This window comes from Rhincodon typus, chromosome 18 (assembly GCF_021869965.1).
Source record: "Rhincodon typus isolate 14 chromosome 18, sRhiTyp1.1, whole genome shotgun sequence".
NCBI lineage: Eukaryota > Metazoa > Chordata > Chondrichthyes > Orectolobiformes > Rhincodontidae > Rhincodon > Rhincodon typus.
In genome coordinates, this window is record NC_063349.1 from 15,380,872 (window position 1) to 15,398,298 (window position 17,427).

The 17,427-nt window shown below is 41.3% G+C and overlaps 1 protein-coding gene across 2 annotated transcripts in view; it reads left to right on the forward strand.

The window, feature by feature from the left end:
- The window catches only part of scube1 (signal peptide, CUB domain, EGF-like 1), a 130,659-nt gene that overhangs the window by 23,005 nt on the left and 90,227 nt on the right, over positions 1–17,427 (forward strand). For both annotated transcript variants that reach the window (XM_048607679.1, XM_048607680.1), the window contains one exon: positions 6,863–6,979. In XM_048607679.1, coding sequence (XP_048463636.1) covers positions 6,863–6,979 — 117 coding nt within the window. The remainder of the gene's footprint in view (positions 1–6,862; positions 6,980–17,427) is intronic.

Sequence of the window (17,427 nt, forward strand, 5' to 3'; positions counted from 1 at the left end):
AGGAAGAGAGAAGACGCTCAACTTGATCACAAAAAGAATGTCTTCAGTGAAATCCTTCCAATTAAAATCTTTTTAGAACACCATCAACTGGAATATGCTTCATATTAAATATATTAAATATTAAACATTCAGGAATGTTGAAAATTATAGTTAGCCCTTTGCTATAAATGGTCTACATTATGTGGGCTAATATCTGCTTAAAAGCCTAAAACTTTATTGGAAAGAGGTTTTTTTTTAGAAATTTCTCCACACTTCATGCAACTATTAAATATTTAAATATTGCACCTTGAAGGATGTTAATGCCAAGATTATGGATTTTTCTTAGAAAAAAGCCAACAACTTCTCTGCGCACACTATTGAACTTCAGGGCCTTACACTCCCCACGGCAGCACTTAATTTTCAGTCAAGACTTCCCTGGCACCACAGGTCACTTAGCTGTACAGGGAGACACAAAGACTGGAAGGAATAGAAACAGTGAGAGGAGGTTCAATTGTTAGGGGAATAGACATGCATTTCTGTGTCTGCAAATGTGAACCAAGATGGTGTGTTGAGATCCTAGTGCCAGAACCAGGGGTGTCACTGGCTGCACAGCAACTTGAGAAGGGAGGGTGAACATCCATGAGTCAAAGTCTACATTTATACCAAGGACATTGGCAGAAGGAGGTGTGGGCAGGCAGTCAGAATTTGGGAGCTGGCTAGCAAACTCGTTAACTGGGCCTCAAAAGACATAATCTCCGGATTGCCACCAGTAGCATGCACAAGTGAAAGTAAAAAGAGGAGGATAGAGCAGATGAGTGCCTGGCCCTAACACTGGTGCAAGAAAGGGCTTTGGATTCGTGGGATATCGGGACCGGCTCTGAGGGAGAATAGACCTGCGCAGGATGGATGGACTGCATTTAAACAGAGCTGGGAGCAATTTCCTTCAGAACTCTTAGCTAGTGCTAATAGGGTGGGTTCAGAATAATCTAGCAGGAATGTGGGGACTGGGAGGTAATATTAGAGAGCACTCTTTTTCTTTCATAACATTCGGTATCACTGATACCCTTGAACTGAATGGCTTGCTTGGGCATTTCAATGGGTGGTTAAAGGTTGCCATAGCTCTACAATCCTATGTAGGCTGGATCAGACAAGGATGGCAGCTTTCCTTTCCTAAAGGGCATGTGTTCCCCCCAGTCTCCCTTCCACCCCTCTGCCACCCTGGTCCTCCTGACTCAGCCAATGAGTGCTCCCTCCTCTCGTTTGCTACTCATTAAGCCCTTTGTCTAATACCTCTGGCCCCAGGCACCTCCCCTAAGACACCTCAACACTCTTGGGGCTAAATCTGCCACTCTGAGACTAGGCACCTGCTGGCTAATCTGGTTGCCTAACATCTCTGGTACCTCGTCTCATGTGAGGAGTGGCATTTCCAGTCATTGGCGCTTGTTAGGGCATTAAATGACTGTAAGGTAGTGTGTATCTGTGGTAGCCATTCAGATGGAGGGAAGGGAAACCCATCAACCTTCAGGTTGAGAGCAGAAACTATTTGCTTAATGCTAAGGAACAAGAGAACTCCAATGATTTTATTGTCAGAGACTATAAGCTGCTAATTAGTGGGAAAGAATTAGAGGTAAAATCTTGTTGGGGTCTGAGGGATGTCCGCTGCAGTGAGATTATAGTAGAATCAGATGAGAAGTCCGGTGAGGCTCATCTAGGTATCGGGCGCAATATGCTTCATATTTTAGGCTTTTTGACAAGTGGCATGCGAAGTCTTTTACCAGGCAGCAGCGAGTTGCTAATTAAGGAGGACAGTTACTTGTTACATATCTTGCTGATAGCGCAGATATCCGCATTTTAATATTCAGATTTCTATTGTGCCAAAATTGCCGATCAAACTGGAGGAAAATCAACATGGAAATCAGCTGAGACCTGATGAAATCAGCTCACCACTTGCTCAGAGAAGTTTCCAGGTTGGACAATGGGCACCAATGTCTCTCAGCACTCTGTCACCAGCCACACGCATACAGACCATCGGATATGTTGAACCTCTAAGGACCTTCATGGCACATCTACGGACTTGCAGGACACTTCTGCACTTCAGTGCTGTACCAGCGCCTGTCGCTGTAACGCTGCAACGCTGCAGCAAGGACACTGTGTGCTCAGGGACATCACCCAGCTCATAGACTTGAGCAGGTTACAGCTCGCTGTCATAGCACTCGTGCACTTCCACCCTACCTGGATGCTCCAAATATTTCTGCCTCGTAATGCCTCGCCTTTTTTACACTTTGCCTCCTCAGTCTGGACAAACTGTACTCCTGACTTGCTTTGCCATTTAGTACGGACGTAAAGGTAAGAAGCTTTTCATGGTTGTCAGCAGACCTTGGTCAAGCCAAGGGACATGGTCTTCATAGAGGTGGTCCCGGAAGAGTAAGTCCAGGGTAGCCACTGATACCAGCCCAGGAGCTTGGACAGGGTGTCCGTCAGTTACTCAGGATGGTCAGAGTTGGGATGTTGTCCATGTAAGGGGTGAGGAGTTGAATGTCAGACAGCCCACCACCCATCTTGACTCTTTATCTGCCTTATTAGGCACAGCTTTCCTCCTGGAATGACAGAGAGATGGGTGTTAAAGGAAAGGAAATTGCACGGCACAAATGTTGCTGTGCAGGTGGAAGGTGACCCGAGGGAGTGAGTAGGCAGCACAGAGGGCATGCAGGGTCAGTGGTGTCAGGGGTTGAGATGGGTGACTGTGGGTGAGAAAAGATGTTGCAGGTAGCAGTGACGGTGTATTCTGAGTCTCTGCGGGAAGTTGGTGAGGTAGCAGAGGTAGAGTGAGAGAGGGGTAGCAGGGAAGATGGTGGCACTTTGTGAAGAACGTCATTGAATATTGCTGTGCATTCCTCCAGATAGCTAAGACTGCTGTAATCCAGGTGGCAACATCTGACCAGGTTGGCATGATCTTGTGTGCTGGTCTCAGGGGAAATACAAAGTCCTGCCCCTGCTCCACCCCATTGTGCAGGAACTCCAGGTACCCGCACACATGATGGAGAGCCAGTTCCCCCTGTCCACTATGTCTGGGGCCAATGTCAGGAACTGTGCTGGGCACCTCTGCTTGTCTGGGAGCACAATGGGTGCAAGGGATGTGGGAGAATCCTGGGATATTGGCTGAATAATGATTTAAGCTGGAAGTAGTACATTGGAAATTCTTCAAAATAAAACTTGACACACCTGGCACTAGGCCAAAAAAGAGTAAGGTTCAGCCCAGAGGAACAATTTTACATGGAAATTAGGTGCAGAAAGTCCATGGTAGTTTTATAACAGGGAACTCTTAATTATCTTAAGATAGACCTTGATAATAGGAATATGCAAAGACAGGCAAGAGTTTCTAGAGTGTTAAGGTGGGTTTTCAACATTGTTTCCAACCCCAGACGACTTGGGAATGAGGTGGACTGACTGGGTGAAGTGTCAGTGGGAGAAGGTTGAGAGCCATGGTTTCCAACCAGTGTGTGTGTGCCACAACAAGGTGAAAAGTGTGCCTCAAAATCTCCAGGAAGCAGCATCGATTTCCCTGAACTTCGATGTTGTGTCTGTGTTTCTGATCTCTTTCGGAGGCTCTGTGTCAATTATAGAAGACGGTTCCTGCTTCCATCAGGCGCCCCTTCCAGCTGCATATGTACTAACCTCCAGAAGCTGCGTGTGTATAGTCTTCTGATACCATGCACGTGTGCCATGGCCAGCACTTCAGTGCTTTAAGAATGGTTGAGCCAGATAAGTCGGAATCGCGGCTGGCAGGAAATATAGTATCTGATATTTTCAAAGAAAAGTAAGTTCAGGTGCAGTCAGGTTATAATGCCGTGAAGTGGAAAGTGAAGACAAATAAATTACAGATTCCTAGATGACGGAAGTGCGATTTTAAGAAAAAGGAAAAAGGAGTGTTTATTACAGATTTGTATGTAGTATACATAAATTGTCTAGGTACTACAGCTAAGAATCAGGCTGCATGTAGAAGGTTCAAAGGGTAAGAGAGAATGTAAATAAGAGAAGGAAAAGGAGAGTGCAAATAGGAACTGGGAGCAAACGTGAAAGGGAATCCTAAAGTTGTCCTTGGGCATATAAATAACAACGGGGTGGAAAAAGATGAAGTGATTAAAAGGGGATTCATGCATGGATATTTAGACTTGGCTGAGGTAGTAAATGAATAATTTGCATCTCTGTTTATCAAGGGAGAAGATGCTGTGTTTTCCACGGTGAGAAAGATCATAGATCATAGAATCCCTTCAGTGTGGAAACAGGCCCTTCAGCCCAACAAGTCCACACTGCCCTCAGAGCACCCACACAGACCCATCCCCCTATGACCCACCTAAACTACACATCCCTGAACACTACGGGCAATTTAGCATGGCCAATCCACCTAGCCTGCATGTCTTTGGACTGTGGGAGAAAACCGGAGCACCCGGAAGAAACCCATGCAGACATGGGGAGAATGTGCAAACTCCACACAGACATTTGCCCGAGGGTGGAATTGAAGCCAGGTCCCTGGCGCTGTGAGGCAGCAGTGCTAACCACTGTGCCATCATGCCGATAATTCAGATACTTGAAGGATTCAAAATTGAGGTATTACGTGGGTTGATCAAATGTGAAGTGAATAAGTTATAAGGACTACACAAAATGCATCCAGTGATGCTGGAGGGAAGTGAGGGTGGAAATACTGAAGGCACTGTTTTTCATTTTCCAGTTTCCCCTTTTGAATTAGACAGGAGAATCGCAGGATGTTACATACTTGATCCCAGAAAGAGTGTAAAGATGCGCTCAACAACTACAGGCCAGTTAGCTGGAAGGCTCCAAGAAACGATGACAAAATTTGCACTTGGGAAGATGTGGGTTAATTAAGGAAGGCCAGCGTGAATTTGTTAAGGGCAAATAATATTTAATTAAATTGCTGGAGTTTTGATTTTAAAGAGATAGCAGAGAGGATGGTGAGGGTAATGCAGGTGATGTGGTGTCTATGGGTTTGAAAAGGTATGTGATATAGTGTCACACAACAAACTTGTGAGCAAAATTCTTGCTCCTGGAAGAAAGGGAATAGGAATCAATTGGGTTGTTATTGAGTGACGGGAAATAGTAGTCTTAATGGATTTCTTATGACTGGGGAAAGGTTTCTGCTGGATTTCCCAGGTGCCAGTGGTGAGACCTTTGCTCTTCCCGAATTTTATACATGCTGTGACCTTAGTGAACAGGCAGAAAATCTGCAAATTTTATGAATTCTGGAAGTGTTGTGAACTTGAAGATGGTGTGTATATATATATGCATAAATCAATAAAAGTGGCAGGAGGAATTGGGTGAGCAGTTAAGCAACTGTATAGTATTTTTGGCTTTGTAGATAGGCACACAGGTTAGAGGAACAAGGAGGTTATGTGGAACTTGTTAAATTCTGGTTTCGCTTCAATGTAGGATTGCATCCATTTCTTGGCATTGGATTTTTAGGAAAGATGTGAAGGCATCAGAGAGAGCACAATAGGGATAGCAAAGATTCACAAGATAAATTCCTGGAATGTGTCTCTCCTCATAAAGAGATAAAGTGGAGAAGTTGGGACTGTTTTCCTTTTGAGTATAGAAGCTTGAGGAAGATATGGTAGAAGTATTCAAAATAACAGGGAACCCGACAGTATATAGAGAAAAACCGGTCCCCCTGTTGGAACAATTAATCATGAGAACACAGTTATTCAAATTGGCAAAAACCGTTTAGTTATGAGGAAAGTTATTTTTTCCACTTAGCAAGTTGTTAACAATTGGAAAGTGCTGCCTGAGAGTATGGTAAAGCATGTCCAGTTGGGGCATTCAAGAAGAAATTGAATTATCGTCGGAAAAGAAATTTTGTACAGGTCAACAGGGAGAAGGCGAGGATGGCACAAGCTGAATTGAACTAGTCAGGGCACTAACACATGTGAAAGGCCTAATAGTCTCCTCTTTTGCTTTAATGATTCTGTGATTCTGTATATTATTTTGAACAAAAATGTATCCAAAAGTTCTGTGGTATCTTGGTTCATTTGAAAACTGATATGGAAATTTGATCATCTTCCAGAGATTTTATTGTCATCATAGACTAATTATTTTTTGCTTTTTTATCAATAACAAATATTTTAGCTGGGCCCTGCACTCCCCATAAACACTGACATTGAAAATATCTGTTCAATTCCAAAAGTGCAGCTGTTCGTGGATAGGTATTAAATTAATTCTTGTAAGATCCTACCATTAGGTCAGTTAAGGAATTTCCTAATGTATTCATTATATAATTTTGCATTTAATTTCAATAGTTACTTGAGTAAGAAAAGAAAGTCCCATCATTTGGTAAAAGCACTACCTAGTGCAGAACCATGCTGCAAAAAGAAGACCCTAATTTCATTGTAGTATTTCACTTTGACTGTAAGACATGCAGGGACCACAACTAACGTCAGTGTTCCTGGGCTATGGTGGGGAAGATGAGCCAGAGTTGAACCTGAGTCACTATCTCACGCTCCTTGCCTGCGATTGGTTTGAGAGTGGGATTTGCATGGTGATCTGATTGGACTGGTTCAACAGTCAAGGCTTCAAGGTAACCAATAGCCCTTTGAGTGAGGTACCCAGGGAACTGTTCACGGAGTCTACATTTTCAAGAGGCAGAAAACTGCAAACTTTAAAGGAATAGAACTCCAAATCTATTGTATGCCACTCACAACATTTTCATTCTTAATTTTCAAATAAAAAATCACTTCATTTCTTTTTATGCTAATGTGTGACTTTCAAGGGTAAAACAATAACAGAGCTTTCAATGTCCTGTATTTCTAAATTGCAAGATAATTTGAAATTTCTGAAACTCACGAGTGTTCCATGTTAAATTTATTCCTCACAGAAACATGTGCTGTGAATAATGGAGGCTGCGATCGTACATGCAAAGACACCGCTACAGGAGTCCGCTGCAGTTGTCCTGTTGGATTCACACTGCAGCCTGATGGGAAAACATGCAAAGGTCAGTTCCTGTTTGCACTGAAATCCATCATAAGCCTTCAGTGGTTTATCACCACAAAAAATGTAAATATTCAGACATGTGAACTGCACACAGTCCAGCTGTAGTTGACTCGGAACAACATTTGAATGTTTCTTTGGAAGGCTAAAGATGTGAAGATTGCCTCAAATGGGTTCACAATATTATAAAAGAAATATTTATGAAACTTCACTGATGGCCAAAATAAATTAGTGTTACTAGAGGAACTGTTTGTTAAAATTGTAATGCTTATTTCTCCTTTGAATCCTGGTGATTTAGACAAAGTTCATGGTGAGTAAGTGACTCCTTTGATATTATGCCTCTGTCCAGGAGGAAGTGTGAATTTTCTGCCTTTGGAGCAGTTCACGTAAGAATGGGTTTGGTGGGAAATGTATCCCGATGCTCCGTTTTCTAATGCCATTATAGCTTCAGATACATGTCCTGGCATGTTAGTGGTGGAAGTGGGGGAGAAAAAAAGTACATAAGTGAATTGGAACAGAATGCAGTGAAAACAATTGAAGAAGAATTCCACCTTTTGGGAAAGGTTTTTAAAAGACATTACTGGATGTCTTAACCATGATTGATCGGATGGGGGACCAAGAAGAAAGGGACAAAAAAAATGGAAGAGTGCAGGCATGAGTGTAGGCGGGTGAAAATCATCCAGCAATAATGCTTTGTTTGCTGGAAGTGGTTCTGCATGTGATGATTCAAGGTTCAGGTAACGGCTGACCTGGATGGCACTGAGTGTGTGAACCCTGTACGGTATAGTATTGGACTTTCACGATCCAGCTGTCTGCTGGCCTAGGCTCCAAGAAGCATGTGCCCGTCTCCAAGAGGTAATTGCTGACACTTTGGAAGATACAACAACTCACCTGAGAAACAACCACCGTTTGGCAACAATGTCTAGTTTAGAAGTAGTAAGGACTGCAGATGCTGGAGTCAGAGATAACACAGTATGGAGCTGGAGGAACACTGCAGGCCAGGCAGCATTAGAAGAGCAGGAAAGTTGAAGTTTCAGGTTGGGACCCTTCTTCAGAAAGAAATTTGTCATTTCTGAAGAAGGGTCCAGACCCAAAACTTCAAATTTCCTGCTCCTCTGATGCTGCCTGGCCTGCTGTGTTGCTCGAATTTAGAAGTGCTGCTTAAGTTAAAGATCAAATGTGCATCATAAATACAGTAGTCTTGTTATGAAATTCATTTTCTTAGCTCTTCAACAACAATTTTATTTAGCAATAATTCATTACATCCTCTTAGAAATAGAAAATGAGGATGGATGTGCAGCATAGATATAAAAATAGATCATTACCGTACCCCTAGATTTTTTGGTGTAAGCAAATGGAAAGGTAAATCTCAGTTGTATTGTATCTCTCATTCATTTATAAATTAAACATACTAATACTCTTCGATTCTGTATTCTGACAAATGTCTGGAGCAATTTTTTTCTAATTGGGGATTTCCTCAACTCATATTTGCCCTGTAATGGGTAACGGAGATTAATTCACCAAGGTCCCATCTTCATAGCGTGGATTTTAAACATTATGTTTGGACAAAAAGAGAGAGCGCTGAAGATTTTCATCCTGTATTCATTAGAAATAGTTTCTCACATCCCTGTGCAGGTGAGCGCAAGAAGCAAAGCTTTACTAATTCAAGATGAGGGCTAGAATGAAAAGGGCAGATCAATCTGAGGGTGGCTATGGCTGTTTATTTTTAGTTATTTTACCCAATTATCATCTCCTCTTCTCAAAGTTCTTTAACCAGTTCTAGGCAGTTCTTCAGTACCTCACTGTTAATGATCTTTATATTGAACCTAGACAGCAAATGTTAGCAGCGTACATGTTACCATGGAGGCCATCATGTATCAGTTTAGTTCTGAGATCAGATAATGTGTAAATTTGTATCCATCAGTATGCTGGATGGGAAAGGGGATCAGGAACCTGAATGTATCCACGAACCGCACCTAATTTGGAGCAATGATGGTTCCATCACTACTGCCACCATCCAGATTAGCTCTATCTACACAAAACATTGCCTTCATTGTTAGCATTGTTAGCACAGAATCTTACGAACTGAGTCAGAGCCAAATTATATTTCACATGTTCTGTCTTTTTCTGCTGGCATTAGAAATTCAAGGAATTAATAGTTTTGTTATTCAAGAAGCCATTTTGTGAATGAAGTAGCCTAGCCACTCAATTACCACCAGCCAATGTGTTTGGATTAAATGAGGAATAATTGAGAAAATAAATAAAAGCTCTTTGAACAGGAAGATACCATTTTAAAAGAATATGCACTTCATATTTCAGTTGTGGTTCTGCGCACAGAGAATGGGTTCACACCTCTATAATGGCCAAATGAATCTATTTTTGGGGTTGTGTTATTGTGAGGATAATACAGTTTACAATGACCAATACAGTTTGAGTCATGACTGTAATCTCAGAAACCCAACCCTTAGACACTCTCCAACAAAGTTATTGCTGTTTTAATTGTAGATTCTCAATACAACTTCACTAACGTTTACATGTTATGACCTACTACAGTCTTCCTCATGGCAACCTTGCATGTGGTAAGGAGGAGGCAAATCTCGGAATACAGAGATTTGGATAAATGATTGGAAGAAATGAGTTAATATCCCACCATGGTAGTTGTGGAATTATGTACTTCTGACCATGGGGCCACCCGGATTTCACAAATATGTCTTAGGATAGGAAATCTGTTGTCACCCAATCTGGATTATCCTGTGGGTGTAGAATCGCATAATGTTGTTGACTCTTACTTCTCTCTGAAATAGCCAAGCCACTTAGTTGTATTTAATCGCTGTCATAAAGTCTAATAAGAATAAAAACTGATGGGCATTGCCAGATGATCTTAGGCACTGGACATGACTACACCAAGTCCAGTTGACAGTGCAAAGCCCTTTACCTATTGTTCTTTGATAGGATGTGGGCAATGCTGGCAAAGGCAGTATTTATTGTCCATTTCTAATGAGCCTCAAGAAGTTGGTGGTGAGGCACCATCTTGAACTGCTCCAATTCATGTGCTGTAGGTGAAAGTCAGTGATGGAATCAATCACATAGTTCCAAGTCAGGGTGATGAGTGATTGGAAAGGAACTTGGCAGGAGTGTGTTCACATCTGTCTGTCTGCCCCTTGTCATTTGAGGTGATAGAGACTGTGGATTTAGAAGTTGTGGTTGAAGAAGCTTTGGTAAGTGCATCCTGTCCATTCATAGTGCTCCCAGTAAGCATCGATGGTGGAGGGATTCTTTGTTCAAGTTGTTGGATGGGATGCCAATTAAATAGACAGTTTTATCTGGATTGCTTTGTTTCTTTTGGTGTTGCTGGAGCTGTGATCATCTAGGCAAGAAGAGAATATTCCATTGTGCTTGTGACTTGTGCCTGTGAATGGTGAACAATCCAGAGCTGAAAGACTCTTAAAATTCCAAGCCTCTGATCTATAGCCACAGTCTTTATATGGTTGGTCCAAGTCAGTTTCTGGTCAACAGTAACCTTGAGGATCACTAAGAATGGTTCAATCACCCCGATGCTGCCTGTCCTTGACATCAACACAACCTGTAAGTGACACGAAGGCGCTCTCACAAAGCTGAAGTTAGAATCAAGAGGATAAGTCTCCATTTTCTGGAGTCATACCTAACAGACAGGAAGATGACAGTGGTTAATGAAATGCAGATATTCATTGTTGATTGCACATTGTTCAGTTCTATTTGTAACTCCTCAGGTAATGAAGCAGTCTCAACATGAAGCAAGACCTAGACAACATTCAGCCTTGGGCTACTAGATCAGCACACCATGTAAATGATACAGGATAGGATTGGAGGCAGCTTTGACACCCTACTTCCACATTTATTTACAGAGGTACATAGTACATCACCACCGAACCTAACACCCACAGTTTCTACCTTTACCTATTAGTAGAACCATAAGTGAATTCCCAATCAATGCCCACCACCACATGCATAAAATTGAAGACAATTACCAAGTGTCAAACAATGGCCATCTGAAACCAGTGTGAATCTAAAAACCTTCCCCTAGCAGGCAAACAGCATTGCCGTCACTGAATTCCCCACAATCAACATCCTGGGTAGAAACTTAACTGGAACAGCTTATATGCATATTATGACTACAGGAGCAGGTCAGAAGTTAGGCATTCTGAAATAAGTAACTCTCCTGGCTCCACAAATTGTCTGCAAGGTGAAGTCAAGAGTACAGCTCCAATGATACTTCAGAATCTTTTGAGTATCCAAGACAAAACTGCCTACTTGATGACCACCTCATAAACTATGTTAAAATTTCAACCCTTCCACTACCAATGCACAGTGGCAGCAAGCTCCCAAAGCTCCTGCACTAACACTTTCCAAACCCACAACTTTTACCACCTAAAAGGGCAAGTTCTGCAGGTGAATGCGAATACTGCTAACTGCAAGTTGTCCTCCAAGTCATACCTCATTACAACTTGGAAGTATATCATCATTCCTTCAAAATTTTGGATCAAACTCCTGGTAATCCTAGCCATTAGCATTGCAGGAGTATATAAACACCGAAGAACAGAGCTTCAAGGCAACTCACCACCATTATCTAAAAAGCCGTTAGGGATGAGCTGATCACACCATTAACATTCAACTCCAATGCCAATGAACAAGCAATAAAATTATTTGCCATTTTCTACTTAATTTGGCAAAATCAGAAAGGTAAAATTCTGCTGTTAGGAAACTGAGTGAGGGCCCATTTGAAGTCAATACCATTCAGTTTACTACAGACTGGAATGTGGCCATTTGGTTAATTGAGATCTATAGATCAAACTAGTATGTCTCATTTTCCCCCTTTTTATTGCCATAGCACTTTACTTTCTTCAAATGTCTGTCCATTTTCATTTTGAACTCGTCAGCATTTCCACCAACCTCATAGGCAGAATCTTCCAGGTTATCATCACTAGTTGTGCAAATTAAAAAGAAAACTCTTCCTCACAATCTCTCTGCATTTCTGGCCCAAAATCTTAAACTTTTGTCCCCTACTCCTTGTACAATTAGCTAACAGCATTTCTTTGTCTACCTTATCCAAACCTGTCGTAATTTGCCATACATATATCTGACCTCCACTTTGCCCCCCTCCAATCCAAGGAGAATAAACCTTGTTAATCCAATCTAACCTTGTCGCTAAATTCACCTTGGAATCATCCTAGCATATCTTTCCTGTGCTTTCTCAAGGACCTTCATATCTCTCCTGAAATATGGTGACCAGAACTGGACAGAAGGCTGCAGTTGTGGCAGAACTAGAACTTTACAGATTTTCAGGATAACTTTTCTACATTTGTACTCCATACCTCTACTTGTGGAGTCCAAGATTCTGTATGTTTTGCCTCCAAGTCACTCAAGATGTACTGCCACCTTCAAATGCCTATGTACCTCCCACCAACTACCAGATCTTTCTGGCCTTTCACTCTAGAATTGTGCCATTAATTACATAGGATCTCTTCCTATATCGTTTGACAAGATGCATCACCTCCCTCATCTTCTGAGCGAAGTTCACCTATATTTAATGTACAAAACACATTTCACCCATTGGGACATTCCATTCCTGGTCTTCACTCTTCATCTGACCCAGGCCTTTTGATTCTCCTCCTCAGTGAACATATATTCCCAAATTTGTGTTTCTAAGCTATCCTACCCAACGCAGTCATCCTCTGATTTGAGCTATTTAATAGAAATACCATCATCTGCTGTGTCTTCTGTGGGGTTATTCTAAGGAAGCTCAAGTTTTAATTCAATGTTGCCATTAAATATATTAATGGCAAAACATAATAAGAACCTCACCCAAGATTAGAATCACTTCATCTAACCAATGTTGTTCAGTCAATTTGTATTATGCTGACATCCACATTCAGTTTTACTTCTGTTGATCCGTCAAGAGAAAGTGCCTGAGTAGATTTATCTGAAGGGAAACTATTTATGTTTACAGGCATATGAGAGACACCATCAAAATTTCAAAGCATGTTCCTTCAGGAAGTTGAAGATGTAACAAAGCAAACAAGAAATTGATAGGATAGATATGTACAGATCTATTTGAGGCTTTTCTGTGATCATGTACCAATTTCTATTGTACAGAGACTAGACCTTTTGTAGACACCAGTTTCTGACAGAGATTAGACCGTGTTTAACATTGCATTCAGTCAACACTTGGCTGAGTGCTTTTCTTTTTACAAAGCATTAAGTCCAGAAATTGCAGGTCTAAATGTGCTGTAGTCCACCTGAAACTCAAAGCTGCTGACAAATTACATCAGCTGTCATTCTGCAGTAGCATAGGAAAAATCTTCCCAGGACTTGTCTTTGATAATCCCTTTTAGGAAAGGCAAGTAGAGCATAAATTTTTCAAGCTGCCTTTATGTCTGCAAAAGTCTATTCAGGGAGATTTAGGGAAGGTTTAGTGCAATGAAAGATCAGATTAACATGAAGTATTTAGAACAGCTTCAGACTGAGACCACATATCTATTTCTAACTGTTAAAGGAAGAAGGCTGTTTTTTTGCCTTGTTTAAAAAACCGTCATTACTTTGTAATATTTTAAGGTTTTTTAAAATCTAGAATATGTGACAAAACTGAGAGTAAATTGCAAGTTGGCTCCGCAAGAGCAACCAGATGGAGGAAATCTACTCTCCATTGTAGAATCTTCTCAGTTTTCTCCCCATAAATTACATTCAGCAGAAAATTCATTCTTTATCAGGTTTCTGTTCGAATGGTGAAGTTTAAAGTGAATTTCTCCTTTTCTTCCTTTGTTTTAAATGCTGGCAGACCTTTTGGTAGAAATTAAATTCCAGATCTAAAAAGGATTATATCCATAAATCAAAACAAGTCTCTCTTCACACAAGCATTTAATGGATGTTTGTCAACTTAAGTAGCTTATTTGACAGATTTTGAAGAATCTTCTGATGTTGGCTGATATTTTATTAGCTATGTGGTATAGCTGACCGGGAGGTTGTATTTGCAATAGTGTAATACTTATTGCACTTGGGGTGCATTTTTGTACTGTTTATCATCCTGTGACATAGAAATGGCAGTAGGCCAAAAACTATCGACATCATGCCTCTCAATCTTTGTAGCTGGCTGGAAATGAATGACCAATGCTAGCATCAGAAAAGTCATGGAGATGGGCAGCACAGAAACCGACTCTTTGGTCCAACTCATCCATGCTGACCAGATATCCTGAATTAATCTTGTCTCAATTGCCAGGATTTGGCCCATATCCCTTTAAACCATTTCTATTCATGTACCAATCCAGATGCCTTTTAAATGCGGTAATTGTACCAGCCTCCACTACTACTTCTGGCAGTTCATTCCCTACACACACCACCCTCTGTGTGAAAAGGTTGCCCTTGGGTCCTTTTTATATCTTTCTCCTCTCACCTTCAATCTATTCCTTCCGGTTTAGGACTCCCCTACCCTGGGAAAAAGACTTGGCTATTCACTGTATCCATGCCCCTCATGATGTTAGAAACCTCTCCAAGGTCACCCCTCAGCCACCAACATGCCAGGGAAAATAGCCCCAGCCTATTCAGCCTCTCGCTATAACTCCAATCTTCCAGTCCCAGCAACATCTTTGTAAATCTTCCCTGAACTCTTTCGAGTTTAACAACTTTTTTCCTATAAGCAAAAATTAAAACATGTAGCAGCTGTGGATGTGAAACTTTTAAGAAGCATTTACTGCAGAAGCTACGAGGAAGTTTTACAGGGACAATACTACAACTTCAAGTTGTACCCAGCAGAAAAAGATGAATAATCTCGTTCTCTTAAAAGATGGTTGAGGAGAGACCCAACAAAGCTCTTTCTGATTAAGTGGATGGACACAATGTATTTACTTGCAAAGAAGAACAAAAGTATACAGGTTTTCTATTTAAAAGCAGTAGACAATCATTATTGAGTCTGCACTGTTATTTAACTAGATGATTGTTGAAATTCCAAATCAGTTCTACCTTCCTCCAGTAGACCTGGATTCTCTTAGCACCTGAATATCTTGCCATCTCAGTCTTCATTATATTCATTGAGTGAACATCTAATGCAGTCTTTGTCAGAGAAATGCAAAATGTCACCAACTTCTGACTGAAGAGATTTCTCCTCAGAAATTCTCCTAATTGGCCAATCCTTTATCCTGGCACCATAAGCCCTACATCTGGAATCTCCAGCATTTCCTCCCCAACCCTCAGTGTCAACAGTCATTAGGGTTTAACACAAAAAGACCCACAAAAACTTCGAAGGTCTTCAAATGCTGAGCATGAATCCTTCCCTATCAAATAGAATTTGCTTCAATTTGTACCTATTTTCACTCAATACATTAATGGCTTCCATTTTCTTCTCATTGCCTTAATCCAGTAATTTCTCAGAAACCCCAAGGTTTTCATCTCCGGGTGGTGTCTATTAAAAGATGTAAGTCAGGCTCAACCTTCTTCTGAAGGATGTTGTTGTTATTTGAGTACAGTGAACATGCCATTAATTGGGCTGAGCATCAAGTGACCAAGCCAGCTGTCCTTCAAGAGATTTTTCCAAAAATGAATTATAAAATGCACCAACGTGAATTTTTCCAAGGCTAAGAAGAAGCCAAAACTGTCCTTTGTCATTCCGCAGAAAATCTTTCTATCTGCCTGTCCATCCACGCCCCAATCTTTCAAACATCACTTGCCTTCCAAACAGAGCACTTCTGTTTCAGCCCCACGGGAGCATTGGGTTTTCTGTCCTCAATATGAACCATATACCTAGTACTTGATTAAAAGTAAACATATACAAAAATTGGGGCACACATTCCAATGCCAATGGCAGCTGTACAACTACACAAGCTGACCCAACCATTCACTCTTCTACTCAGCCAGGCATCACCCACTCAGCCCTCCCCTTGCCCCATGGGTCTAGATCCACACACACTCTCCCTCTCCCATTCACCTACCCACTCCCACATTCATGAATCTACTAACTCCATTGAAGTCTTTGACAAACCTAACCTCAACATAGTAACTGGTTTCATAAAATAGAGAGAGGCTGGACCCCTCTCTGTACCTGTTTGTTGCCATTGGCTTCTGCCATTGCTGCATTAAGGGATTGTGACTACCACTGAGATATGAAGATCTGGATGTTATGATTGATCAAGGGTTTTGAAGCCAATGGCTGATGACCCCAGCATCATTGTTGACTGGAAGATCTGTTCTGGTAGCCAAGGGGAACATCCACCATGCTGCTTCTCCTTCAGATAATTCTAGGCCAGTGGCTCACTAGATAATGGAGTTGTCAGGGCAGCTTTCTGGCTCATGGCCAAAGATATGAGTAATGACATCTGTATGATCAGATACTATCTGTACAGGGAGTACAAACTCTGTTTCCTTAGCTGTTGGGATTGATACGATTTGCTCCAATTCCCACCATGATTTGCTTTCTAAAACATGCTGCCAGTAAATGAAAGCACAGACTTATCTAGCTCATGCACCCTTCATTAAGGAAAAGCAATTAACATGCTGCATTTTGTAAACATGGGTGTTAGTAATCATCCTGTTCAAGTGTATTATTACACACCTCTGGTACAGGTGGGGTTTGAACCTAGATCTCTTGGCTCAGAATGAGGGACACTACCACTGTACCACAAGTGTCCCCGGCACACTTTACAAGCAAATTATTTAAACCTGTTTGATACACGTGTGCACTTTAAATTGCTAATTGCAACCATGGCAGTACCATTCTCTAGTTTCTGGTATCTCCTTTGTAAAAAAAAAATCAATGTTCATCAAACACAATCTTCTCTTTTGAGAGCGACTATTCACTACTACTTGGCTTTGTTGGAGACATCTCTTTCTTTCAGTTGGGATTCTATTTGTTTACTTAGTGCCGATGATGAGCTGATTGCGATATAATTCCCTGCGCATATTTTGTTCTTAGATACAGTAATTATATTAACTATCATCCAGTGACACCAAATCATTAAATATTGTTGAAAAAATGCTTTTGAAGCTTTTCATTTGCCACTCATCAGGAAAATCCATAAAAAGTAACAAAGTAAGGGATAGTGCTGATTGATTAACAAGTGGACTCTGATAGCTTTGACAAGGAGAATGCACTGACTGTTGATTACTGACAGTTAACTACCAAGCTTTGAATAAATTTCAAACCAGGCAGACTGATTCTGATATGTTGAAAAATTACACTAAGAAACACCTATTTTGTTGAGTTGAAACAGGTGTAATGTCTCAACATGCCAAGCAGCATCATAGGAGCAGAGAGGCTGACGTTTCGGGCCTAGACCCTTCATCAGAAAAGGGGGAGGGGAAGGGGGTTTTGAAATAAATAGGGAGAGAGTGGGAGGCGGATAGAAGAGGGATAGAGGAGAGGATAGGTGGAGAGGAAACAAACAGGTCGAAGAGGCGGGGATGGGGCCAGGAAAGGTGAGTGTAGGT